The sequence below is a fragment of the Taudactylus pleione genome, unplaced genomic scaffold (genome assembly GCF_031769625.1).
Source record: "Taudactylus pleione unplaced genomic scaffold, aTauple2 ptg000479l, whole genome shotgun sequence".
Classification (NCBI taxonomy): domain Eukaryota; kingdom Metazoa; phylum Chordata; class Amphibia; order Anura; family Myobatrachidae; genus Taudactylus; species Taudactylus pleione.
The window spans coordinates 17075122-17102713 of record NW_028284881.1 but is presented as its reverse complement, the minus strand read 5'-3'; the positions used below and the strand labels follow the sequence as shown (position 1 = coordinate 17102713).

The 27592-nt window shown below is 40.9% G+C and overlaps 1 protein-coding gene across 1 annotated transcript in view; it reads left to right on the top strand.

Annotated features, from left to right (window-relative positions):
* Nucleotides 1-27592, top strand: part of ZNRF3 (zinc and ring finger 3) — a 159231-nt gene that overhangs the window by 112882 nt on the left and 18757 nt on the right. Inside the window, exon 2 of the mRNA XM_088449113.1 lies at nucleotides 1433-1558. Within this exon, the coding sequence (XP_088305239.1) occupies nucleotides 1433-1558 (126 nt within the window). The remainder of the gene's footprint in view (nucleotides 1-1432; nucleotides 1559-27592) is intronic.

Below are 27592 nucleotides of genomic sequence, written 5' to 3'. Positions count from 1 at the left end.
GACTGATGTGAATGAATTAATATTCTATCATATGTTAACGCTATAAATAATCACAATTGGTAGCAATAGATTGCATCGATTTCTGCAAAAGTGTCATCCATCTCTACAAAAAAAAAAGTTGCATCATTGAGACATGAGGCAGCAAGTGCCTCGCTAGTCTATATTGAATTGATAGGCAGCACGGTATGCCATAGTGGGGACGCGTGAGGAGGATGGTGAGAATGTAGCTTAGTGGTAGTAAATAAGAAATATGAAAAAAAATATAAACAATAAATCTGTTTTCTGAAAAATATGATCCTTAAGAATATAGAATACAGTTGCAATGGTCAGGGTTCAATCGCCGATGAGCTTTTATAAACATGGCCATTACATATAATAATTTAGTATTTATTGTATGCCCCACATTGCCAAAAATGTCATTTGGGACATGCATTTTCTCTATGTATGGGTGCCGATAAGAGCGTACTTGTTGATGATGTATATACAATGAAGTCTTTATTACTCTTATTGGGGTGTTGAGAATGTTTGGATCAATAGCAGTGCTGTCTGTGCTGATAAATGGGAGATAAAGGAGATTTTAAATCAAAGTGAAACTTGTCATAAAAATTTGTGACCCATGAGAAAGATGTAAGGACAATAATTTGCCTCCATTTCTGCTCCTCACCCCGTGCTCTCTCCCTGACACCCTCCCCAGACAAAAAACTTCTTTTTTTTTTTTTCCCCTTTTGTTTTGTCTTTATCACGTTAATCGGATTAAAGGCTCACACATTTCAAAGAAACTTTTAGGCCCCTTTAAGACAGCCCATCCATCTACCCTTCTTCTTTTCTCATCTTATACATGCCCCCAAAAATATTACTGAAGAAGAAAATCCCTCTTTATCTAAAGCTTCATAATACGACATCTGAGCCCATGCTGCATGCGGAGATGGACCACTTGTTAGGCACAGTTTGGAATCTCTACTCATGACAAGAGCAACAAACCTGCAAGATAGTGTTTGCTGGCTCTTACGTATTCTATATACAGTACCATATGTGATAGTGTATTATTCACCTATCAGTCATTCATATCTATCGTCCGCTATTGTATTAGGGACTTGGTAATGGCCGTAATCTTTATGGTGTACATGTGTGCTAGACTAGCGGTTCTCGCATCTGCTCCTTGGTGCAGGTTTTATTTAGTGTGTACCTTGCATCATGCTGTATATTTACTGGGTGCATAATTAAGTGTTTTTAATGTACGGCTCCTTAGCCATATATCACCATTGCTTCCCTGTACTAGATATTGGTGACTTAGATGCGGATGTTGCTTGATTTATTTATTTATTTTTTTAGAGGTCTGTTGACCTGTAACATTGGTGGATCGTGATTATCTTGGGAAAAATGTGTACAGCATCTTCACCATCTAATTATTCTTGGTTTATCTATGTCACAGATGCACCCATTGGGACTTTGCAACAACAACGACGAGGAAGATCTGTACGAGTATGGCTGGGTTGGAGTGGTGAAACTGGAACAGCCTGAAATGGATCCGAAACCATGTCTGACTGTCTTGGGAAAGGTATGGACCTAGCAAGAAAGTTCCCATGCCATGTCAAAGTGTAGAGATTATGTCCACTTGCACGATCTATAATGCTAAGAGTTATTTACTGAAAACCACTACTATGATAAATGCACATATGCTTGATAACAAATAGTAATGTTAGAGGGGACCTGGATAATAGAAATAATGGGCTGGCCAATGGCTGGATGAGTATATGCACAAAAGTGGAAGCAAGGACGAGGCAAGCAACTACCAACCAGTGAGCCTTACATCAGTAGTAGGGAAATTGATGGAAACATTCTTAAAAGAAAGAGTTCTTCTCAAATCCAACAATTTGCAGGATCCCAAACAGCATGGATTTACTGGGGGGAGATTATATCAAACAAATATTATTGACTTTTTTGACTGGGTGACTAAGGAAATAGATAAAGGGGGGGCCATAGATATAGCTTATCTGACTTTAGTAAGGCTTTTGACACTGTTCCACATTGCAGACTGTTAAATAAACTTTAAAGCATGGGATTGTATACAAAGATATTTGAATGGATAAGATCATGGCTGCAGGATAGGAAACAGAGAGTTGTAGTAAATGGAGCGCAGTCTCAAGAGGGAAATGTTACCAGTGGAGTATCTCAGGGATCTGTACTGGGACCGGTGCTTGTTAATATCCTTATTTGTGACATTGCAAATGGTATTGAAGGGAAACTATGCCTTTTTGCAGATGACACAAAGGTATGCAACAGGGTAGACACACCAGGAGGGGTAAAACAAATGATTGATGATCTAGGTAGACTAGAGGAATGGTCAAGAACATGGCAACTACAGTTTAATGCCAAAAAATGCAAGATCATGCACTTGGGTCTCAAAATTCCAAAGGCTAAATATAGTATTAATGGCACTATACTGGAAAGGACTGAAGAGGAAAGGGATCTAGGAGTCACTATTTCAGGTGACTTAAAGGCAAGTAAACATTGTAACAAAGCAATGAGGAAGGCAAGTCAGATGCTTGGTTGCATAGGGAGAGGAATCAGTAGTAGAAAGAAGTGATAATACCATTGTATAGGTCATTGGTACGTCCTCATCTCAAATACTGTGTGCAGTTCTGGAGGCCATATCTCCAGAAGGATATTAATACATTAGAGACTGTACAAAGAAGGGCAACTAAAATGGTGCAAGGTCTACACCACAAAATGTACCAGGAAAGACTAAAAAATCTTAATATGTATAGTTTGGAGCAGAGAAGGGAAAGGGGGGGACATGATAGAAACGTTCAAACATAGAAAGGGTTTTAACAAGGTAAAGGAAGGAGACGTTCTTCAAGGAAAGAGAAGTATTAGAACAAGAGGACATGTTCTGAAACTGGAGGGTGGTAGGTTCAGGGGCAATTTGAGGAAAAATTACATCACAGAAAGGGTAGTGGACAAGTGGAATAGCCTCCCATCAGAGGTGGTAGAGGCTAAGACAGTAGAGCAATTTAACCATGCATGGGATAGACATAAGGATATCCTTCAGAAGAAGTAAGGATCAATAAGGGTTGAGGTAATAATATGTTTAAAAATGGGGCAGACTAGATGGGCCAAGTGGTTCTTATCTGCTGTAAATTCTATGTTTCTATATGAAAGTAAAGCATAGTAGTGTAGCTCACGGCTCTCATGAATATCTTGCATCCCTTTTTCAGGATCCATGCACGTAATGTGTTGGTCAGACGGACATGCTATGCATGTACAGGTTTAATTAACATATCACAATTGCACATTTATGAAATGAATATTCTACCAGTTATTTTGATTAACACTGGGCACATTGTGATTTATAGGTGTGTTTGCCAGGGATAAGAGTACCCTACTGTAATCATTCTTTGATGGTGGTTACACACGATTGAATTTGGACCCTTGTTGCCTGTTACACGCGTCCAAGCCACAGGTCTGTCTATTTGGTGATTATGCCAAATTGACCATATGATCTTACATTAACATAAGCTGGTAAATGAGTTTTAAGTTATGGAACCATCATTAACATGATTACTATATTGTGTCTGAAGCAAACAAATATTTATGTTTAGTGTGGCATTAAAAGAAGTGTCGAATGAAAAGTTGAATTTTGTAGATTTTCAAACCCTTTTATGGTTAGGATTCCATATGCTATACAAGTATTTGTTTTTATTTTTATGACGGGTAAGATCTTAAGTGTTAATTATATGTATGTGCACACATCATCATTTTGTGCTCAGAAAATACACGCACTCTATTTCTTGTGTGTAATTACATTGGTGTTAGATTTTTGGCAGGGAATGTAATATTTATTTTTGGTTTCCTCACTCCTTTAATCAATTAACTCTGATTTTCAGGCCTTTTCCTCTTGGTACTCTGTGGGTTTTGTAGGAGTTTTGCCAAGACAAAGATATTGGGCTAGTTTCTTCCCATTTAGTCATCGCACCAACACTTCATATATTCTGTTTATTTCAGACACATCAGTCGAAGGTAGTTTAATCCTATGTACGTATTTTAACTATATATCTATATAGAAGCTTTAGGGACTTTCTGTGGTCAGATCTTGCGTGCTTGTGCACTGCACATTTATCACTGATGCAAACTACTTGACAACAGTAGCAATGGACATCTGCATGAGAATTAACTGGCATCATATATGTCAAACTCCTAGATAATGAACTCTTGTGCATTCTAATACACATTCTCCATTCTTGCAATTATTTGTAATTGCTATAATTCCCTAGATGTATTGTCTAATCTGCACAAGTTTATATTTGACATTGTATGCTAGTGAAGTCTATAATAATAATTAGAACTCATTGTTTTGGTTTTAATAGGGGTCTGGGGTCAAGCTTAATTGAAGTTTGATGCCTATAATGCATATAAAATGGTGTAGTAACATTGTACTGTGAATGTTTAAAGTTAATGTCAATAGAGCATAATTTGTTTTATCTATTTATTAAGCTGGCATAACCGGGGGGGGCAGCGAGCAGGGCATGTGCCCTGGGCGCAGTAGCAGGCCCAGCAGAGGGGGCGCTGCTGTCCAGAGCAGCATAGTTGCATTTATAGAAGAAACGTCCCTCGGCAATGTAGCTCCCTGAGTGTCCCGGCATTTCCTCCCTGCGTCTGATCTCCTCCCCATCAGTCATACCCACATATCAAAACACAATCATAGTTAGGAATTTAATTTGTCACTCCATGCTTTGCTGTCACACTGGTTACCAATGAGCCATCTGCTATTGCAAGGGAAGACTGAATTCTAACTATATCAAGCAACTTCAAATTCTTATTAATCTAAAATAGTCATACCTAGGATTCGAACTTGGCACCTTCATGCTTTGCGGTCAGTCACCTTACCAATGGAGCCACCAGCTACTACAGTGAAAGACTGTGAATTCTAAGTATATCAAGCTACTTCACAGTCTGTCATCTAACATACAGTCCTACCTGGGATTCAAACTGGAATGGTGAGGAATGTTCCCAGAGTGACTAGAATCTGTGGCGTGTCATATTGACACGCCTCCATTTTCCATTGGCCACACCCCTTATGGCATGTGGCCATGCCTATTTTCGGCATGCACACACAATTTGGGGGGGCATTTTTTATATTGGCCAAATACCCTAGTTATGCCTCTGTTATTAAGCCAATTATATAGCGCTCACATTACACACGGCTTTAAGTTAAAAGGATATTTCTAACTTTTTTCTTTCTTCTTTTTTTTTTTTTAGAACGGTTTTACCCCTATATTTCTAGTGTAGCAGCGTATCATTTAGTATATGCCTCAGCTTGGCAAGAAAGGGGCCACTTTCTAAGTTTCAATATTTAGGTATGCTTTCCTCAAGACAAGTGTGTACAGGGTAGTGTCTGTGCAAAGCCGACAATTAGTGGCAAAGAGATGATGTGCATCCGTTCTGTATTGCTCCAGCATGCTTACTGTGCAGTCACTTATTTCATCCCATCATTAGAGAGAAACCATTACCCTGGATGCGAGTGCACAGCTCTCGCCTGGGTGTGGTGCCAGCTGGAATTAGCACAATTGCAGAGAGGATCTTGACAGAGAACCCCAGTATTAATGTTGCGGTATTCACGCAAGAAAATTATTCAGGAAATGACAAACCTTCTGCTAAGTTTTTCATGTGAATTTCACCATCACAACCGACCCTCCAGCCACTTTTATTGTTGTCCTTGCAACAAGATGTGAAGTTTTATAGCTGACGTTGTAAGTCAGGAAAATATATTTGGCATATTTTGCTTACGAAAATGATTTTGAAATGAGGGAGGAGAATTAAATCCTTTGAACATTATCTTAAGAGTTATAGAGAACATAGTGTTGAAATGTCTGCTTTCTTTCATTTAATCTGCTAAGTAATTTTAAAGTCGTCATGTGTTATTTAGATACTTCTAAAGCAACGCCTGATTTGGCATTTTTCAGGCTCATGAAGAAGTAAAGAGACAGGATAACCGTTACCTAAAACTTATCCTGTCATGTAAATTTAGAAGTGATCAGCTCTGAGGATTAAATCCAGATCACTAAATTTGACCATTTATGGTGATTCAGTTTAACCATATTGTTCCGACATTGGGACATTACAAAAAGGAGCATGCAGGGATAGGATAACTTTAAGAACCGCATCTGACAAATGATACCGGAGCTGGAGGGCTGAGGAAGACCTGAATGTCTCTGCTGGTTTTATACTCTGACGAATGGGTCAGTACATTTGGCGTGGGGCAGCACGATTTTCATAGTGGTTAGCATTACTGCCACACAGCCCAGAATTCACAAGTTAAATTCCTGACCAAAGCATTATATATGTGGAGTTTGTATGTTCTTCCCGTGATTGCCCGGTTTCCTCCCACACTCCAAAAACATACTGTTATGCTAACCGTGATATGGAATATACATTGCAAGCTTCAGTGGGGCAGGGACTGATGTGAATAACTGAAATACTGTTTGGAAAGTGCTGCGGTATATGTATGCACTATAATAAATAACTCTAGCAATCAGCTTGTTTAATAACAAACTTTCATTTGGCTGTATGAATATTAAAGTGCTCTCTGTCAGATTATGACATTTCAAAGTTTGGACCGTCAGTGAGTATTTGCGGTCTCTCTAGCCACCCATGAGTCTCCAGTTATCAAGACGCTGTTGCAATCAGCATTTAAGATTCTGTTTTTTCGCTCCCCCTTCACACTGAAGGGTGGACACCTGCCTCCCTGCACAGTTGTCATACACCTCTTTGATGTTCGGCAGGCAGCGGTGGGTGGGAAAAAAAGAGAAGGGGGGTGGGGGGGTTTGCCTAGACTAAAAGACAAGCAATGTCCAGACTTGTCAAAGAGGAATTGAGTGTTTATGCATGTAACCGCAGCCTCCCCAAGCATTCTCTCAGGTGTGTGTCTGAGGCGGCGGGAATCTGAGAAATACGCACACGCAGCTTCAGTTGGGTAGTAAATGGGAGGATCCCTTTTGGAAGATAGTTATAGAATTCTTATCTTTAATACATAATCAACTACTCTGGACATTGCATCCGCTGGAAATGAACTTTATTCACCTTTTTTTACTGCTAGCTTAGAAAACCCTTAACAAGTTTTTACAATGCCAGTGTAAAGTCTAAATGAAAGGATGTATCTGGCAAACATTACTGATATTAACTGTGAGATGGAAAATCTAACAGCATAGATCTTAGCGTTGCTCGGGCATTTGACGTGGTAGAGGATTTCAAACCCTAAAATTAAAGGGAGACTGTGCTATATTTAGGAACAGACATTCTTTCACTACATTCTACTGTAAATGTGAAACATAACAAGAGGTCCTTCATTCTGTAAGTCACTTGTGCCGAATAATTCTATTTTGGTGTCGCTGTTACCGTCCACTCTCACGGCATAATTCTGCAACAGGGACTCATGCCTAGCTGTGTGGAGTGATGGAAACTGTTGTGAGGTTCACGCAGTGCTCTTTGGAACAAAGTCCAGCCTCATATGTCTTTACCAATACTGCTTTGAGTTAACTTTTATATATAATATATATAGGAAGATCTCTACATTGGCGGAAAAGTGCATTTTCAGGCACATTGAGAACAAAGTGCAAACAAGGGCCCTCATTCAGAGCCGTACGCTCTGAGCAGAGCGCACGCTCTGAATGAGGGCCGTCCTCCATAACTATGGAGCGTCCTCCACCACCCACAGCCTATACGAGCGTGCAGTTTGATGGCCGCGATGGTCTTGACCATCGCGACCATCAAAACTGCGAGCCTGAGCCTGCGGTTGAGGTTTTCAACCGCAAGGCCCGGAGTGATTTTGGCTCTATCAGAGCCAAAATCACTCCACTGACATCACTAGTGATGTCAGTGGGCCGGCTTCTGACGGTAGGCGTTCCCTTAGGAACGCCCCCGTCAGGGAGGCACGCCCTCCAAAGGGGGCGTGCTGTCAATCAACATCGACAGCACGCCCCCTTTGATCAGACACAACGAGCGAAGGAAAGTTCTTCGCTCATCGCGTCTGGCGCATGCGCACGACGGAGCTCCCTCCGTCATGCGCATGCTCAGTGCAGAACATCGACCCACTTGCGAGCGGACAGCCGCTCGCGAGTGGGTCTGAATCAGGCCCAAGGTCCGCTAAAAGTTTGTTACCAAGCCCAAAAACATTGATCTGTGAGTGTTTTTCAAAACCTTTTCTGGAGCGGTACATGACCATGCATTGCATACTCTGTAGACTTTTGTGGCCAAATAATAAATCTCTTTACAAAAATGGAAATTTTGTTCCTTCACTGCACTGGAAAACTGTTACACCAAATCCTTTTTGTGAAAGGAAGGAACTCTCCAAATGCCTTCCCTGTGTCTTCCACTGGGTTCTTTTGAATAAATCGAGGCATACTGTGGGTCCAAAGATGATTTTGCACTGTGTAGTGGTTATTTTGGAAAATACCTCCAGAGGCATCGATGGTGCTTATGTTCACCATAGTTATTTTGGAAATTTTACTAAAAATTATGTGTAATTTTTGTTTTTTTAAATAATTTATTAGGTTTGTGAAATATAACAAGACCTAAAAACCAATGGAAAATTACAGAAACCATTTAGAGAGGGGTACTATCAAAATAAGGTTACACATTATAGAATGCCAATTTAAGCAACAATAAACATGATCTTTTATAATATAAGATCAAAGAAAAACCATAGTCCCCAGCAACAACAGTGAGACCAAAACAGATAGCAAAGTGAAGCTATCAACTGAATGATCTGAATGGGGGAAGTTGTAAAGAAAAGATGTAGAAAGAGTTAAGGGGCACGAAGAAGTAGTAGAAAGGGTATAGGAGATAAAGGGAGGGGAAGGAGGGGGTGAAAGCAGGCAGAGGAGGGTAAAGGAGATGTTCGAAGTTGGGGGAGAAATATCAACTAATTACATGAGGCCAGGAAGAGTCTTGTTGTGAGATGTGTACTAGCCCACTGTATTGTTTTGAAGACTAGTGATGAGTAGCATCTGGTTTGTGGCACAGATGGAATACAACAGTTCCCGATGGGAAGGAGGATCAGGTTTCTTACAATTGCGGGACTCTTGGTATTTGGCAGCACAAGAAATATGCAGAAGCAGCTTGTTGATGCACTTGGCTATCTGACTGGAGCACTCAGTAAGAGGTTAACTGACGAGAGAGCAAAATTGAGGGCCGCCACAGAGGTGACGAGCAATTGAACCATATTCCGATGTGAGGACATATTTAGACATGACCACCAACTATGAAAAAACTAACCTGTGTGTCCACACCGTCTCCAACACAGGTCAGAGGCATTAGGATAGATTTGATGGAGGTGTTTGGGAATTAAGTACCCACAGGTAAGCCCTTTGTAGGAATTCTTTTTTATGGGTATGCTGATTGCTGATAGAGCACTTGGGCCATTATTCGCTATAATGTATCGAAGTGTCATCTCCAAGAGGAATACCCAAGTCTAACTCCCAGACGGTTTCATGAACAGTTGTGGTGGTTTTGGGGTGGGGGTCAACTGAGATCAAAATAGTGGTATATGTAGGATATGGTAAAAATATTGAGATTGTATGTGCAGAGCCCTTCGAGTAACAATGGGGGGCTAGCAGGAATGGATGAGAGTGGGACATAGGGTAGCGCCTTGACATCCATTATGATCTGCCAGAAGTGAGTGCTACCCACTGAGGTCCAAATTGCTGCCATGAAGAGAGATTGGCCAGGTTGGAAAAAGGGATGGTTCCACAAGGAAGTCTGAGGGGGAAGGGTATTTAGAGAGAACTTTTGGTTAAAACTGTCCAAATTGAGGAGCAGACACGCAACCAATTGAATTAAAAGGGTTGGTCGTGGTCTGTGGTTTCGTAAGGAGCCAGGGAAGTAAGATATTGAATCAAATCCCACCAACTCTCCCTCCATGTCCACCCACCATTTTGTCTTTCATGGCGAGTGCAAAGCCACAATCTGATTTAAGCATCAAGCAGAGTATCGAAGGAGTATGGGTAATCTCAGATCCCCATCCCCAGAATGTTGAGCTAGAATATCCTGGCACAGGCTCAGAATTTGCTATAACAGGATTGAAGAGCGTAGAGAACTCGATGAGACTCTGCAATGGGGAGTGTCTGATAGAGGTATAACAGTTTAGGAAGGACATTCATCTAAAAAACAGTTATGCGACCCCCTCAAGAGATGACATACTTTTGCAATAGCAACAATTCTAGATTTATAACTTTAAATGGAGGGGAATAGTTACCCTTATTGAGGGTGGTCATATGTTTTGGTGATGTACACCTTAAGAGTGCTAGGAATCCTTCTGCTAAGTGAAATCAAAATTAATCAAAGTTAAACGAGAGTAACTAGATTCTCCGGAAGGTGAAAAGGCAAGACTTCGGACTTAGTGGAATTGATCTTATAGAACGATAATTCTCCATAGCGGGTCAATTCCTAGAATTGATTGGAGAGCGAAATGAGAGGCTTAGTCAAGGTGATGAGGACGTCGTCAGCCAATAGTGAGAGCAATGGAAGTCACCGACATATATATTTGGGTTAACTCTGATCCTACAGGTGAGAGGTTCAATGATGAGAGCAAATCTTAGTGGGGAAAGAGGGCAGCCCTGTCTGGGGGGATCTAGTTGACATCCTGGTTGTTGAGATTCCAGCGCACAGAATGCCCGACATCGGCTTCCCGACCACTGACATCTTGACAGGAAGTATTGGGGTTAGGGGGAGGGTTAGGCTGCAGGGGAAGTGGGGAGTGTAATGTTTAGGCTGATGAGGTGGAGGGTTAGGTTTAGGCGGGGAGGGAGGGTTAAGGTACTTACCGACAGGTGTCGATATTCTAACCCAGACAGGATGCCGGCGTCGGGATTCTCTCCCCTGGGATCCTGAACACTGGCATCCCGTACCCAACCCCTGTCTGGTGCCATTGGTGACAGTAAAGGAATCTGATAGTAAACCATGGGACAGGAGTAGTAAACCACGGGACAGGAGTGAGATAATAGCATTATGATAAAGAGCACCAACTGCCTGTAAGAATTCTCCACGAGAACAAAACGTATAGAGTTTTTCGTGAATGACCAGGAGACCCTATCAAATGCCTTCTCCCTGTCCAGGGCGAGCACCAATGAAGGAAGCTAGTGCGTATTTACGTGTTGTATAAGATCAATAGTGCGTCTCGTATTGTCAAGTGCCTGTCTGAACAGGACAAATCCTACCTGATCCAATGTTTGTGTAATTTTGAATGCAGATTAATGTAGATATGCAGAGATGTAGCATTATAAATATTTTAAGATTTGCATAACAGGTTATGATAAGGTGATAATGACAATTCCAGATTTGTGGATTCGCCACATTGTGGATGTGCTTTGCCGAGTAGTGGGTGCCTTGGTATGCCCCCATCCCAATTAAAATGGTGAAAATGTATAGATTTTTTTTTTAAATAAAGGCTGTGGCCATTTTCTCTCCATTGCCTGGTGGGGTGTACGATTGCCTGATTGTTGGTTGACTGTGTTTGGGATAGAGAGGCAGATAATGGACAGGATGCACTATTGCATTTTTTGCAGTCAAACCCCTGAAAATTATGTATTTGGAGGTTTGGCCACTTACCGCATATGCACCAAGCCCCGCAATGTGAACCATTCCGGGGCTTGGAAGCCTATCGGCTTCTACTCACAAAGTGTTGTGAGGGATCCAAGCAACCCCGTGGCGCGTGCGTCACTTGACTCATGCGCAGAAGGACTTCTGAGTCATAAACCCGGAAGTCCTTCTATCATAAAGGACATCGCTTACCGAGAGAGCTGTCCTTTGTGATTTTTTTTTATTTTTTATATGCATACTGCCATTATTTTCGTCGGCATGTATTCGATGATTGGCGAGATGCATCGCATGCAAAATGTGATGTGTAATGTGCCCAGTATCTTTGTCTAAGGTCAAGAATAAGAACAATTTCTCAAAATTGGTACTGTTCTAAGTAAATAATTTATTCTCTGTAAAAAACAGATTTCATTTTCTCGTTTTATCAAGGATGCAGTCTGTGTTGTGACTTTTACTCATAGTACTGTATGAACGACTGAGGGTCCTTTCACATTGTACGGTACAAAGGGTCAGGCCATGAACGACAGAACAAGATAAACATGCTACATAAGGAAAGGGGGTAGTCAGCCAACCCGCTATCTATTCTGCACATACATACTGTAGCTATCATGTAATGTGAGAAACTTTGGGTTCTAGGGCTCTAGGTGTAATTCCCTTATATCCCAAGCCTTGAATAACCTCAGTGGAAGCTTCACATCTAAAAGGGTCCTGTAATGTTTAGACACCTTTACTGAAGGAGGTTTCCACCAGCTTGCAATCCTTGCTGGTGTAGCAAAGCTTGGCACAAATACGCCTAGACCTTAGGGGTGTTTCAATAAATATTCACCATACTAAGCGGATTTAGTTTGTTGGGTACACTCTCTATAGAGTATATCTAACAATACCCTAATTTTGAGTTGTCAAGAACTGATTCCAATTTTGGCGATTTCAAACAAGTGACATTTGAATGATGCATAGACAACAGACCAGTGGAGACTTAAACATATATTCTACCTCTCCTCCAGGGACTTGCCGAAAAAGCTGGAAAAATATATTGTTACCTCATGGCTGGAACAATTATGTGAATTGGAAGTGTCCTGGCTGGACTATGGCACAAAAATAAATAGGTTTCAGGAAAAACTGCATCTCCGTCATATTAAAGCAATACCTCTTGTATACCAAAGTTCTGGGTCTGACTTGGGGGTTGAAACAGGGTTCCAATCCAGATCAGACCCGGAACTTTCACCTTTCATACTGCGGCACCGACCCAGGTTATTACCGAGTCGGCGCCATTCACACAGGAGCTGGGTCTGCAGTGACCCAGGTCTTCCGACGTTGCAGTGGACGCTTGGAGATGATGCCATCTCCAAGCGCCACTGAAACTGGCCAATCTGGTGACATGCGGCACGATCTGGGTCATCGTGACCCAGATCGCGTCATTTACACTGCAGGGTGCCACGGGAACGACCCGTGGCCAACCCTGCAATGTACCAGAGTTGGATCCCAGGTGGACCTGGGTGGATCCATTTACACAGACAAAAATCCCGGGTTGATACATTATCAGTAAACTGTTAGATACAGTATACTAAAGAGTGTATGTAGTAAGTGAAACCAGACAAGTATAGACTTTTCATTTATGTTAAAATATCTTTTGGTCTAAGCATGTAAAAATCCACTTAGAATGACGGCAAGAATGAAAAGTTAATTTTATTTAATTCATTTAATGTTATTTATTTGTTGTCCCTATGTTGCACATTGCAAAGAAATTTGCAATATAGCAAACAATAATGTAGCACTCTAAACCTTAAAGCTTGTCTGAATTTAACTTTAATATATTATATTAAATTGGTTGTGACACATAAAGCCTATGTAACCTAAATATGATACAGATAAATGTGTATGTGTAAATCTATGGTTCAAGATGTAGTAGATAAATGAGTGTGTTTTATTATTATTTTTTTATTCTTTTTCAGCTTTTGATCAATGTCTTTTTTAGGATTTGTCACATTGTAAAGATTCTTATTAGAAAGAGATTGCCATTGCGAAAATTGGTTATTTTCTGGGGTTTCCTTTTATTATTTTTTTTTATCTTGGGAAAATCCACCAAATAAAGTACTACATACTGTTTTCATCTTGGTAATTTAGTCTTAAGCTGGGTACACACTGGCTGATATTTTGCCCAATCAATTGATTAGTCGATATATCTGGTGCCCGTCAGCCAGTGTGTACCATCGATATGTCTGTGAACGACGTTGTTCAAACTTATCGCATCGGCTGTGCAGGACAGCTATATCTGCAGATAAATCTGTCCATCAGCAAGTGTGTACGGGCGATTCAGCCGCGGGGAGGGGGGGCAGACCCGCCCCCAGATAGTGGGATCCGCGACTGCCTGGAAGATGATGGTCGTTCAGTGTACATGAGCGACCATCATCCACAGATGTCGAGGTATCTGCAGATATGTCCGCTAGGTGTGTACCTACCTTTACTCTTGTTTCTCATTTTTTTTTTTCAGTATTAGCCAAGATCTTAAAAGTTAGGGTGCTAATCCTCAATAGACTTCTGCCATATCTGAGAAGAGTAAGAGATTTTTTTTTCCCCCTGATAAGATCCATTGATGTTTGATTTGAAAAATTACTGCTGTCTGTTGGAATGGGGTCATTTTGGTGTAAACAGCAGGAGTCTCCTTAGAGACATATATGCTACACTTCTGATCTAAACAGCATAAAATTCAATGTATAAAATGTAATTTTGTGGAAGGATGATCTTTAAATAAAGTATTGTTGCCTTGTAAAGTCACAACATGAACAACCAATACTTATAAACATAAACATTAAGGGCCGTATTCAATTCTTTTCGCACCTGAGATACTTTTTCGCATGCTGGACTTTTTGCCGACATCGCCAGTTTTGCATGCGATAAAGTATCCCCGCTATTCGCTGTATTCAATTCCAAAGGACAGCACAGATGGTGTAATGGTTAGCATTACTGCCTCACAGCACTGGTGTCATGGGTTCGATACTCACTACGGCCCTAACTGTGTGGAGTTTGTATATTCTCCCTGTGCTTGCTTGGGTTTCCTCCGGATACTCCGGTTTCCTCCCACACTCCAAAAATATACCGGTAGGTTAATTGGTTCCCAACACAAATTAACCCTAGTGTGTATGTGTGTGCATGTGATAGGGAATATAGATTGTTAGCTCCACTGGGGCAGGGACAGATGTGAATGGACAATTATTCTTTCTAAAACGCTGCGTAATATGTGTGCACTATATAAATAACTGGTAATAATAAAAATAATAAATAATAAAAGGACGCAAAGACGCGTCCCAGTGAAACTCTAACAGGCAAAAAGTGTTGGCAGAATTGGGGAAATCAGCCTGACACTCCCCAAAAGATGCACTAACATTGGGGATCAATCTAGATGTCCCCGATTAGCTCTACTGAAGCTATTTGGGATACTTAAGTGCTGTCAATTGCTCCAACATAGCGTCTTTGCACAAGTGGTGAAGTTTTTTTTTGTGAAAATAAGTAGTCCTGTCAAATTTGGGGTACTTGAAAATGGGTGCAAGTATAGTTACAAATCACTAAAGTCAAGTTTTAAGTGCTGCAAAAAACGCACAATCAGCAAACACCTTCAATGAAAAAAACCCTCCCTCTTACTTGCAGACCCTGTAAGTCTATTTCGCTAGTTTTTGCGGTTGTACTTTTTCACCCCCATTTTCTTGGGGTGTTCCCATTTTTATTTATTTTTTTGCGTTTTTTGACGCAGTTATCCTTTGGGGGTCTGTCCAAAGGGTGCAAAGTGGTTTCCATACCTTTGCACCCCAAAACCGCAATTCTGCACTTTTTTTTCACCGGGTATTCATAGGCAAAACTTTTTTGCCTATTACATTGCATTGACTTTCTGCGTACGCAAAAAATCTTTGCAGTTGATTACGGCGAATAGTTTCCGCCTGGCGAAAAGCCTCAATCGCCGATTATTTTTTCGTTGATCACTGCTTTTCGCACCTAATTGAATCTGGCACTAAATGTCAAATTAGAACAGACTTTTTGATCAAATTAAAAATATCAAGCTATGTACATGTATTTTTGATTCTAGGTTTAATATTCTCAAATTATGGCAACTTAAATCTATTCAGTTAGCCTGTAAATAATAACTAATCCAAGCCACAGGTTCTCAAACTCGGTCCTCAGAACCCCAAACAGTGCAAATTTTTTGCAGGTCTCAACTGAATTACAAGTGAAATAATTAGCTCCACCTGTGGATCTTTTAAAATGTGTCAGTGAGTAATGACTAAACCTGTGTACCTGCTGGGTGACCTGCAAATCGTGACATGTGTGGGGTCCTGAGGGCCGAGTTTGCGAACCACTGATCCAAGCTATACTAGTGAGATTTGATGGTCTGTAGGGCTTACTACTATTATTGGATGTGATCAGTCTTCTGTGAGCTACAATTATTATTTTGTGAGTAAAATATTTCACTGTTTTTTTTTTTGTTTGTTTGTTTTGTTTCTACAAACTATTTTGAGTCAGAGTTCCTTTTTTAAATATTTGTGTTTGTATTTATCTATGTATTAGATGTATGTCTATTTTATAGTGCGGCAAATGTCACATTACAGGAAAACCTATATTACTGAGATGAAATAATGAGAATTTGAATTTGAACCCCATCCTGACCAAAGCTGAGAATATATTGTATAGGAAAAATGGTGGCATATAAAAGTTTTGTGATCTCATTAATGGGAATCATTGGTTCTAGGTCATTGTTCTGGGTCATGAATCCGGTTTAATAGTTCCCATATTCTTGACCCATATGTGGCTCATTCATGCTGTACCTGCCATTTATCAACACAGAGAGCAGTTGTGAAGGGATGACGTGTTTAAATACAATAAAGTAATTCTTGGTATAAGGATGGTGTTCTATGGTCTGGATGAGACACCAGTTTATGGACAATACCAGTAGACTTTGGTTAGATGGAATAGGAAGTATTCCCTGAGCTAAAATGCTATCCTATTATTGGTAAGCTTTTGGTCAAAGTAGTGGCTATCGACAAAATACAGTAACTTTTTTTTTTTATTATGAAAAAACATATTCGGAAAAGATCCTAATCGAATTGGTTGATATATTGCTAAAGAATCCAAGTGAGGACACTGTGCATATCATATGGAATCAGCAGAGGCAGTGACATTTTGTAAAATCTATTTATTTGTATCATCCTGCAACATGTAACTCACCAACTGTTGTGGAACATATGTATTAAAGAAAAATCTAAATATTTTGAAGTATAGTACAAAGCTGTAAAATTTGGGTTTGAATGGAGATCGTTTTGTTTTAAGCCTGCTCAAGAAATACACCCCTTTACCCCCAATCATATTTAAGTTTACTCTTTAAACTTCTTTCTAAGCTGATTTCAGAAGGTTTTCACCCATCACCACATCAGTCTATTCCTGGTTTTTGGATTCTGAAGATGGAATATCAGTAGTATTTTTATTATTTTTTCCTAATAGTTCTTGCCATTTTGATAAAGTAGGAAAACTGTGCTAATTTATCCTATTTTCAAATAAGTTATGGAACCACGAAGTTCATGGAATTCATACGCATTTCCAATGTACTTTTATTTTCTTGAGAAAATTCGTAAAACGTGTGAACACTCCATACAGCAGTCTGCAACATCACTGAGCAGCGCTGGTGGGCGGAAATGGACTTCGTAATCCCTATAATGAGGTGCACTATTGTCTTGCACAATTACATATAAAATATGACTTTTATTGGTACATATTAATAATTACTAGTAACACTGGCATAACGTTCTATAGGAATTTGGTTATTATATACCAATAAAAGTTTACATTATATATTTCCTGCAAGACAATAGTGAATTCCATAATAGAGACTCTCACTTTATTCTCTACTATGTTCAGGGTTGCCTACCTTTAACATTCTCTTCCCGGGAGAAGCCCGGGTAAGAGAAGCAGCAGGGGGGCGACGGGGGTGGGGCTTGACGGTTCGCGTCATTAAGCCCCGCCCCCTCGCGGCAAATTGCAGCGATTGGGCACAATTTACATAGGGGGCGGGGCCAAATGCTGTGATTCATGCAGAATCACAGCTTAAGCCCCGCCCTCTTCACGGAGACCCGCGATTGCCGCGGGTATTCTCCTAATTCTGCCCACTTCACTAGGAAGTGGGCAGAATGCGGGAGAAATGCCTACCCTTCCGGGGGTGCGGGGGGTTACCCGAAAAATCGGGAGCCTCCCGCGAAAACCGGGAGGGTAGGCATGTATGACTATGTTGCTTGTGTGTCTCGGAGTAGCACCCAATCAGGGAATATAATATAATTTATAAAGTAACCCGCAGAAAGGGTAGTTTTGCTTTAAAATCATGATTTAGTGCTATTATTGCTCCTGTTTGGATGTACTCAATTTATGGAATTGGTAACCTGCATCAAATATCTGCTGGTGCCTGCTGTAATATGGACCTAAAAATATGACCTACACAATGCAGATGTGACACTGGCATTAAGTAGGTTATTAATGTTTTTACCTGGTGTGCACTTCCTATTTGGTGGCATTCCCATAGTGTTCAAGGGTCCACAACTTCTCTGCTTCTACTTGTTGGTTTTAAATGGGCAATAAAAAAAACTTTCATTGTTTTAACCATTTTTTTTATTGTAGTCTGTAGGCAGCCTTTCTTTGTAATTTAGTGGATGCTAGTATAAAATTTATAAAACTGCTAAAGTCCAAATAGCTTGAGAACTATTATGTTTAGTTCTCATTAGAAAAGTATTTGTTACTGTGATAGCACTTTCACCTCTATTGTTGAAACGTGTGTGATATACTCTACTGGTAGGAAGTACGGCACTTGGACATCAAAGCAATCCAAAAAATAAGTGCATCAGACCTGCATTTTAAGGCTTTTCTTCAGTCTGTTTGTCTGTCTGTCTGTCTCTCTCTCTCTCTCTCTCGGCGTATGCCGGAAGTGTTGTCACAATAATGCTAAATTGACCCCAATTAGTCCTTATTAGTGGGGTATAAATATAGAGGTACTCCACAGGAGTTGTACCCTTGAAGTCTGCAACTCCGATGAAACGCGTTGGTGGCTCCAGTTTCTTGCCTTCATGAACTTTTATTCCTAACACAGATAAGCCTTTATTTATTAATATTATTTATTTGCATTTATTTGAAATATTGCTCTTGTATATATGGCATATTTAGCACTATGTTGGTGCTGACTGTTATATTGCAAAACTTTTTTTTTTTTTTTATAAATAAATTGTCTATATCTTTTTACTTCTGAGTATGTCTAAAACCTAAGATACTACTGTATAGATAGATGATGGATGCTGAGTCCAGCAATACCACCCTTTGCATACTGAAGTCTATGTATACAGGTCAATATTCAATATATGCATGATTTACACTTTACTAATGTAGTATATTGTTTTTTTTATCTATTTATTTATTGAGGTTTATAAGCAAGGTGTGTGCCCATTGCCTATATCACTAATTGCACTTTTATTTATATTGTTGATCTTTTTATTTATTTACTGAGGCCTATAAGCACAGTGTGCGCTCTTTATCAATTTCACTAATTGCATATATTTATGTATAAAAGTTTTAAAAAATATATTTTTTTGCTCTTGTCACATATATTATTTTTAACATAGTTAAGCCAGTAGAAGGTATTTTTCTAGAAATTAGTGTCTCCGCTATTAGTCATGATATAAACAGCCAATTTGGTGCGTTGTATAAAATCCCCCTCTATGCTTTTCTGTGGATAAAGTCACAGACCTGTAAAGGATCCACATACCTGTCTAGAAGTATGATCAGCTGACTTCATTCAGAAGTGTTTGCCCTCCTCTGAAAGTGTTTACTGATCAAATAAAGTTGACTGATATTGTGAAAAGTGAGTGACACTGCAGAGGTCAAATCAGGGGACCTTATTAGACCTGACTGAAGTGCGATCATTTTTAACCACTTTGGAAAACCTTGATTTTATTATAACTAAAATCACTGCTCTCCTTATTCATACATCAGTAGAGAGACTGCTGACATTCAGGAAGGAAGTCCTGCTATGGTTTACAGTGATCCAACAGTATATGTATAAACTGACCTTTTGGAATAAAATTAAAAACCATTACAGTCACCTCCAGTGACTATGTATACGGCATAGAGTTATCTGGCTAACGTGACCGATTATAAAAGGTTGTGTATTAACAAAGTCTTTCATCTCACACAAGTAAGTTATCTCACTGTAATCCAAATGGAGATCTGCACAAAAATTTTGTTCATAGTGGTGAATGCAGAAGCAGTCACAATGCTGCTGCATAGTATGCAATCTTTAGTACATAGCAGTCTTTCTCACGTGGCTTAGCTGTATTTGTACTTGATATACCTGACAGATGATGACTAGAAGCTGATTCGTTGCTATGGGCAACTTCTCCACTCAGGGGTGCCGAGAGAGAGTGGAAGAGCCACATACCAGGGCTCAGTCCAGTTGGAGTGGCTCATCCCAACTGCTCTGCACACTACCGGTGGCTGTGCATGTATAGCAGCGCAACTGTAGCAGCACTTCAGGTAGTACGAGAGCAGAGACTGCTGCAGCACCCTCCTCTTACCGCCCAATCTGCTGTTATACAGGTGCGACCAGCGGTATTGGGCAGAGAGGTGGTTACTGTGGGCAATCACTGATTGATGAATCTCCTCCCCCTACCCTGTGCAGAGCACACTTCGCAACAATAGTATGTGAAGGGGACATGGCCAGACCCTCTGAATTTAGCCATGCTCCCCTTCAAGTACCCAGGCCTGTTTCAACTGGTCCACTTCACTCCACACACTGACTCTATGCCGATGAAGGTTATCATGCCTTAATTTAATTTTATTTAAAACTGAAAGCCAGCTGGTCTGATCCAATATGGCTACAAACTAGTCACAGAATTGAGCATGGTGTCTGCTGTTTTGAGTTATCCCATTATCTAGTTGTGCTCTGTGCCAGTTCAGACATGATATTGACACAAGATCATTAGCATTTTGTAGATTTATAATTAAGTAAAGTAACGATGCTCTGCATTGTCTTTTTTTTTTGTTTTGTGCGAACCCATGCATGATTTGCCTTCTATCGCCTAAAATCATTCCATTGACTTTATTATTTTCCATTGTAGTTTAATCATACAAGTCACTGTGTCAGGATCGGAATGAGAGAGCTTAGCTGCTCTTATCTATACATAGACTTTAAGCACTGAGCCCAGGTGTGACGGAGGAGAGTCTGTCGTTTAAATACAGGTAGATATTCTGTCAAGACCACACAGCCAAGAGAAAAGCAAGTTTTCAACAGAATAAAGAGGCCTCAGTTACATGTCTTTACAGTTGCTTTAGGAGCCTCCAGTGTGTGAACACTTGGCCATTGCCACCTGCACACACAAACAGTGAATATGTCAATGAAAGGGAGATTATAGTGTGTTTCTGTAAATAATACAGGGGTGACCCAAAAACATATTTAAACAAAGTACACCCACACTCCTAATCAGCCAAATGGAGGAAATACACACATAGTTTCTATAGCATGTGGTTACACGAGCACATTCTTATGGGATGTAGTCAGGAAGCCGGCGATCTAAATGCCAACCGCCGGCTTGCCGACAGTGAAAGTCTGGTATGGGACTAATGATAGGCCTCTAAATCCGACGCCTATCATTAGCCCGGCATACCGTATGTGAGGTGGGGGTTAGGTTTAGAGACTCTTGGGGGGCTTAGGGTTAGGCACCCCCCTGGGAAGGTTAGGCTAGGGGAAGGGGAGGTTAGCGTCTGGCATCCCTGTGGGGAGGTTAGGGTTTGGCACCCCCCGGGAGGGTTAGGTTTGGGCACCCCTGGGGGAGGTGAAGCTTAGGCGCTAGTGGGGGGGGACATTATGGTTAAGCACCACTAAGGGACGGTTAGGTTTAGGGTGCGGGGAGGGGGGGGGGGGTTAGGTTTAGGCACCCCTGGGGGAGGTGATGCTTAGGCACTAGGGGGGGAAGTTAGGGTTAAGCACCACTAAGGGAGGCTTTAGGAGGGGGGGAGGGGTAGGGATAGGGTTAATACTTACTCTGTCGGGATCTCTATCTGCCGGCCTTCCGACGTTTGTATTTCATCCACCGGGCTTAGGTCCGGCGGTATCATACCGATTCCCATTTTTATAGCTGTTTCCTTACAACTCCTCAGATACCTGGGTCCCTCCTATCTCCATTCACATCCTCTTCTTCCACTTAATCCTTTCTCTCTGAGTTCCTTTTTTTTCTTTTTTTTTTTACATACGGTGATCTTAGAAATTTCTCCATCGTGTTTATTTATCTCTAAATTACTAATCATATATGCTAAGGAAAAAAAACTCAAGGTTAATGGTTTTCTTATTTCAATTATCTAGATTGAGCCTAATGTTAGTAGATTTGGGATAAGCTCGGGTGATGAGGTTTTTTTGCCCAGAATTTTATACATTTTCAAAATATAGAAAAGGGGATTTTGGTGTCACTTCAGATTATTAGATTCTGAGATGGATGGAATATTTTATAGAATGTCTGTCTGTTTGGAATGAAAAGGAAAAAGTAAATTCATGTTGGGAAAAATGTTTGAGAGCTGTCTCAGTGGGAGAACAGCGGGTGATCACACACCGCACTATTCCATCTCTTGGCTCGTCCTTGCATTCCATACGCTATGCGATGTCTGTGCTGCTGGGCTTCTTGTTGAAGCATCTATGAAGATTGTAACCATGGTCCCTGGGAAGCTGTCCTTGACATGTGCTCCAAAAAAGTCCTTAACCACCAACAGCCTGTTTACTAAGCAGTCTAATACATATATTGTATTCAGTACAATCTGCTTGACGATACTACCTGGGAGAATGTTGTGTTAAGTTCCAGCATTAGCACAGTTCCTAAATATATGTATTGGCCTTGTGGGATTTTCACAAGGATTGTTGAAGACTTCTGCACTTATTTTATGTTTGATTAAACAAAATGATGTGTTCTTACTAACGTCATTACTTCTGCATATTCAATAATGGCTTGTCCACAGCTTTGTCCTATCTGTGCTCTGCTGTGTTTTCTACAGCACAACAGAGGCTCACATTGAAAAAAAACACATCATTGAACATAGTTGGGGAAAAATGCTGTTGTTTTCTCCTGTCCATGTACCATTACCATTTTGTTAGAGGCCATCTGAATTCCCTGTGCGTTTTTCCGAAGTACAGCGGGTGATGAACACAAATGATCATGACTGGAGCCGGGTACTGGGACAACTTCATTGCACATACGGGGACTGATGCACCCGTTTGCAGAGCGTGTCTTGCATGTATTTGCATTGTTTAGAATAAGAGCAAGTGCAGTTAATATGGACTTTTACACATTTCGATAGAATCTACACTTGCGACCACAGAGGCGGAACTGGATTGAGATGAACTGCTCTCACGTAGGATAAACTTAGTGAAGGCGTTTCTACGCAAATTTGAGCTATGCAGACCTGGAGGTGAGTAAAAATCCGCCTATTTGGTGCACATCTTTTTCACTCTTATGGGGTAGTTACAACTACGCACTGATGAGGACTAGTAGCAGACATGCTGCCGAGACACAGAAGCAGCCGCATCCAAAGATGCATACAGTTCCGCATATGGGCAGAGAGTGAAAAGCACTCCTCGCTCAATACATAATACATCACACTTTTGAAGGTGATCAGTAATCGCTTTGCTTGTGTCACTGTGCAAACAGTTTACAACTGAGGACTGGAACTATTGTGTCCAAGGGGCAAATGTATCACACCTTCAAAAGCAGAGGTGGGCAATCAGCGTCCCTTCAGCTGCTGTTGAACTACACATCCCAGCATGCTCTGCCTCAGTTTTAGCATGTTCTGACAGCAAAACTGTGGCAGGGCATGCAGGGATGTGTAGTGCCACAGCAGCTGGAGGGCCGCTTATTGTCCACCCCTCTTCTAAAGAGTGGAGGAGTTTCCCATAACAACCAATCGGCTACTAGCTCACATTTATCAAGTACGTTCTATAAAATAAGTAGAAGTTGATTGGTTGCTGGACAACTTCTCCACTGGACAACTTCTAAACTCTAGAAGGTTTAGATACATTTCGCCCACGTCCATAATATTTGATGGATAAGCATTGCACACTACAATTTTGTGTCCTCTGCTGATGTAACTATAGTTCAGGGGTGGATACCATAATCTAGAACAAGAATTATAGCAGAAGCAGCACATGGCCGACATAGAGTACTGTTGACCCCTCTGCCCCTCCCCACCCACCTTCCTTTTATTTCACCTTTATATTTGCAGCAGTAGTAGGTTCGGAGTGCTTCCCTTTCATCAGTGCCGCCAGAATGACCTGAGAATTGTACATTAACCACCCACTGCCTCTGATATGTTAATCATTAATCTCGCCCATTAAGACTGCAAGAACCAACAGCGTTCTCTTGTCTCCTGCCCTGATTCTCACCGCTCCCACCTCGTCCATAAGGCAGCAGTTGCCTGAGGAACTTGGGAAAGTGCCCGGATGAACTCTGAGACACAGTCAGGTGACAGTGGCACCCATAGGAAAGTGACGGGGTGCTCAAATTAAATTTTACTGAGCCAGAAGAGTTGAGTTCAGATAACCAATTCCTTCTCATAGCTACACTGCTTGCATAGCATTCCTATGTCTCCATACAGAGGCTTCAACAAAGCTATCTCTGCTGCAATCTATATTTTAACCCGCACTATGCTCAGCAATGTTGTTTATATTAAAGCTTACTGTTTGCTTTCTAGCTGGACACATTTAGACTTTGGTCTGGTATATGAACATATTTCAAAGTTTTATTTTTCTGCGTCAGTAAAAATGTGACCATTAAAATTACATGATTTGAAAACATTATTAAAAGAAATTGATGTTTTGTTTTTATTTTTCTTGACATATTGAGGAAAGCAAATAATATAATATAAATTACAAAAGCAAGATAAAGTAATAAAATATTTAATCGATCTCATAGTCATTGATTCATAAGGTACCACACTACTCAGCAGTGTCAGACGGTTCAGGCAACAGGAACACACAAAACGGATGTACAAGGGAGAAAATAACCATTGTTAGTACCATCATGTCCATCTAGAACAGGGATGGGGAACCTCAGCCCCGGGGGCCGTATAAGGCCCGCGGAATCATTTGGTCTGGCCCTCTGAGCTTTTTTCTGCTAGCCTCGTCTGGATAGCAGGGTGCCTAGAATATCACCCTGCAGCCATAATCTATGCAGCAGTACCGCCTGGAGCGTCCTTAGGACCCTTCAGACAGTCACACCGCTGCTCTTACAGCTCCACGGAACATCCTCTGGATGCTCCGGGCACACCCCCGTGTGACATCACATGGAGGGGGAGGGGGCGTGGCCTGCACCGTGCCCGCAAATATGTTTATACATATCAAAATGGCCCTTGGCAGAAAAAAGGTTCCCCACCCCTGATCTGATTTTTGGTGAACTAACATGTTCATTTAGATGTGCTGGATAGCGCCAGTGTTCTGTTTTATGTAGATGCTTTGCAAATCAAAGCATGTACATAAAATGTCGCAGGATCAGAGTACTCTGCATCAGTTGCAGATCATTCAGTTGTCACAGTTCTAAGTGAGTCTATGGTCCCACAGAATGTCTGTGGGAATGGAGACGCCGGAGCCATAATTCCTCTTATGTACGGGATCGCAGGCGCATGTTGTGACACGTCAGCGTTCTTTTCTATCTTTCAGCGGGAACTCTGTTCCAGAACCTCTTTAAATATGACATTTATATATAAATGACGTGTGTATATATGTATGATAGATATATAATTTTTTTTTTTACTGTAGCTCCACCCACAGTAGCTCCACCCACAGTTCCTGAACCTAAAAATAAATAAATAAATGTATGTATGTGTATATATATATATGTCAGAAGTCCAATGCACTCGCCACTACCAGACTCGCCATTGCCAGGACTGAGGTACAAGTTGCTTGTGACCACACTGCTTAAATAAAAAAAAACAGAAAACTCAGCACTCACCATTTTTTAAATCACTCACAATAATAAAGTGACTTAACAATGGTGAGTGCTGAGTTTCCTGTTTATTTATATATATATATATATATATATATATATATATATATATATATACACACACACACAAATAAGTGTTTGTGAACTTATTATATAACTCTTGCATGCTTTGTAGCAGCATAATTGGGAAGTATTTGCCATAAGATAACTGTGTTAAAACTTGCAGAGTAGGTGTTACATACCTGAGTCTCTTCACTCTGTGACTTCACTGTATGATGTAAATGACCAATCGTAATGAACACAAAGGATAGTATTGAGAAACCAAACGACTGCCATCCTCTGCCTGCAAAGGTCACTTTACACGATCCCCTCAAATATTTCAGGGTGGTTACATTAAGAAATTCTGTGTTCCATAAATGATGCTATTACAGTACACTCTAAGCAATGGCATGGTTTGCCTGAATGTGCAGTTATAATTTTTAATTAAAACACACTAATATATAGAGCCTAAATGTTGTTCAGTATTTTGAAATGTGATGTATTCAACTCATACTCTATATTATTTTAGGGGATTTTTAATATATATTATTCCCTGTATTTTTTGTAATGTTACTTATGTTTTCTTCCTTTCTGTTTCTTTTACTCCTACTCTGTTTTTAAATTAAAAAGTTGCTTGCAGCTGTTTTTAAATGTAATTGTAACTGAAGTGTAGAAAGCCTCCCCCAAAATGACAAACTGCTATAGCAATGTCCGCAACTCTGAAACAAGGTGGCTCTAGAGAAAACAAATGTTAAATGTTAAAGCATAGAATGCCCGGGATACTGGTACTTATATCATAACAAACATAAGATGTGTGTATCCACTAGTCTGCAGTCTGTACAGAGCAATTGTTCCTAGCAGCCTGCAAGCTAGTTACTCAGCTCTGGTTTTGCAGTGCTTTTTAATGCAAGATAGAGCTGCTATACCTTATATAATATGAATCTGCAACAGAGAAATGGGACAAATAACATGCTAATCAGAAGATCCAAAAATGCCATAGTGACACTTGGGGTATGCGTTTATGATGCCGGCGTTTATGGTGCCTAGCCCTTAGTTCCTAGGCACCCCCCCCCCTCCCCCCTGTGTGCGTGTATGTTTAATAAACTACTGTGTACGGTGTGTGTCCTTTGTTTCTTTAAACATTTCTTTACAGGTGAACTACAGGTACCAGTGGGCCCTTAATGCCCCGCATGCTGGTACTTGTGGTTCTCCAAGTACCAGCATGCAAGGGTGGCTTGCTGGGACCTGCAGTTCTACTTGTAAAGACAATGTTTACACATCTATTTTTACACAACACCTATACACTATCAACCCACCACCCATCGCCACCAGGGGTGGCGGGGATAGCCCTGGGTTATTAGCCTGGGGTGCCCTGGAGGAGGGGAACCCTTTATTGGAGGTCCCCAGCTCTGCAGGGAGTGTGCACGCCGTTTTTTTTTTTAAAACCCTTTTTTTCTTTTTTCTTTCCCCAGATGCACGGATGGTTCTCACTGAGCCATCCCTGCATCTCTGTGCTTATTTTATTACAGACCGATGCATGCATCATGGATCTACCAGTGTTTGCATCAGTCTTTTTTTTTAACAAATGAAGCCGCTTGGACACTTGATGCATGGTATGCTGGAAAAAGCGGCATGATCAGAATACGGAGGAGATGGACTGCACATCTGATCACATGATTAGTTTTGACGACTGCGGGAGCGCGCATCGTATCCTACCTAAAAAAACACACGCTTTCCACACGATCCATCGTACGGCGCGTCAAAAATCTGGGAATCGGCCTGAAATCGTGTAGGTGTATGGTCAGCATAAGATGGTTTTGCCTTTAAAATGATTGCCCCATTTAACACATCGACCAGGCTCACTGGGAAATATCCCATGCCTGCAATTTGTAGGCTATTACATTTACCCCTTGGGGTCCACAACATTGACTGTGTCATCTAGGGTTCCAGCTGAAAGGCTG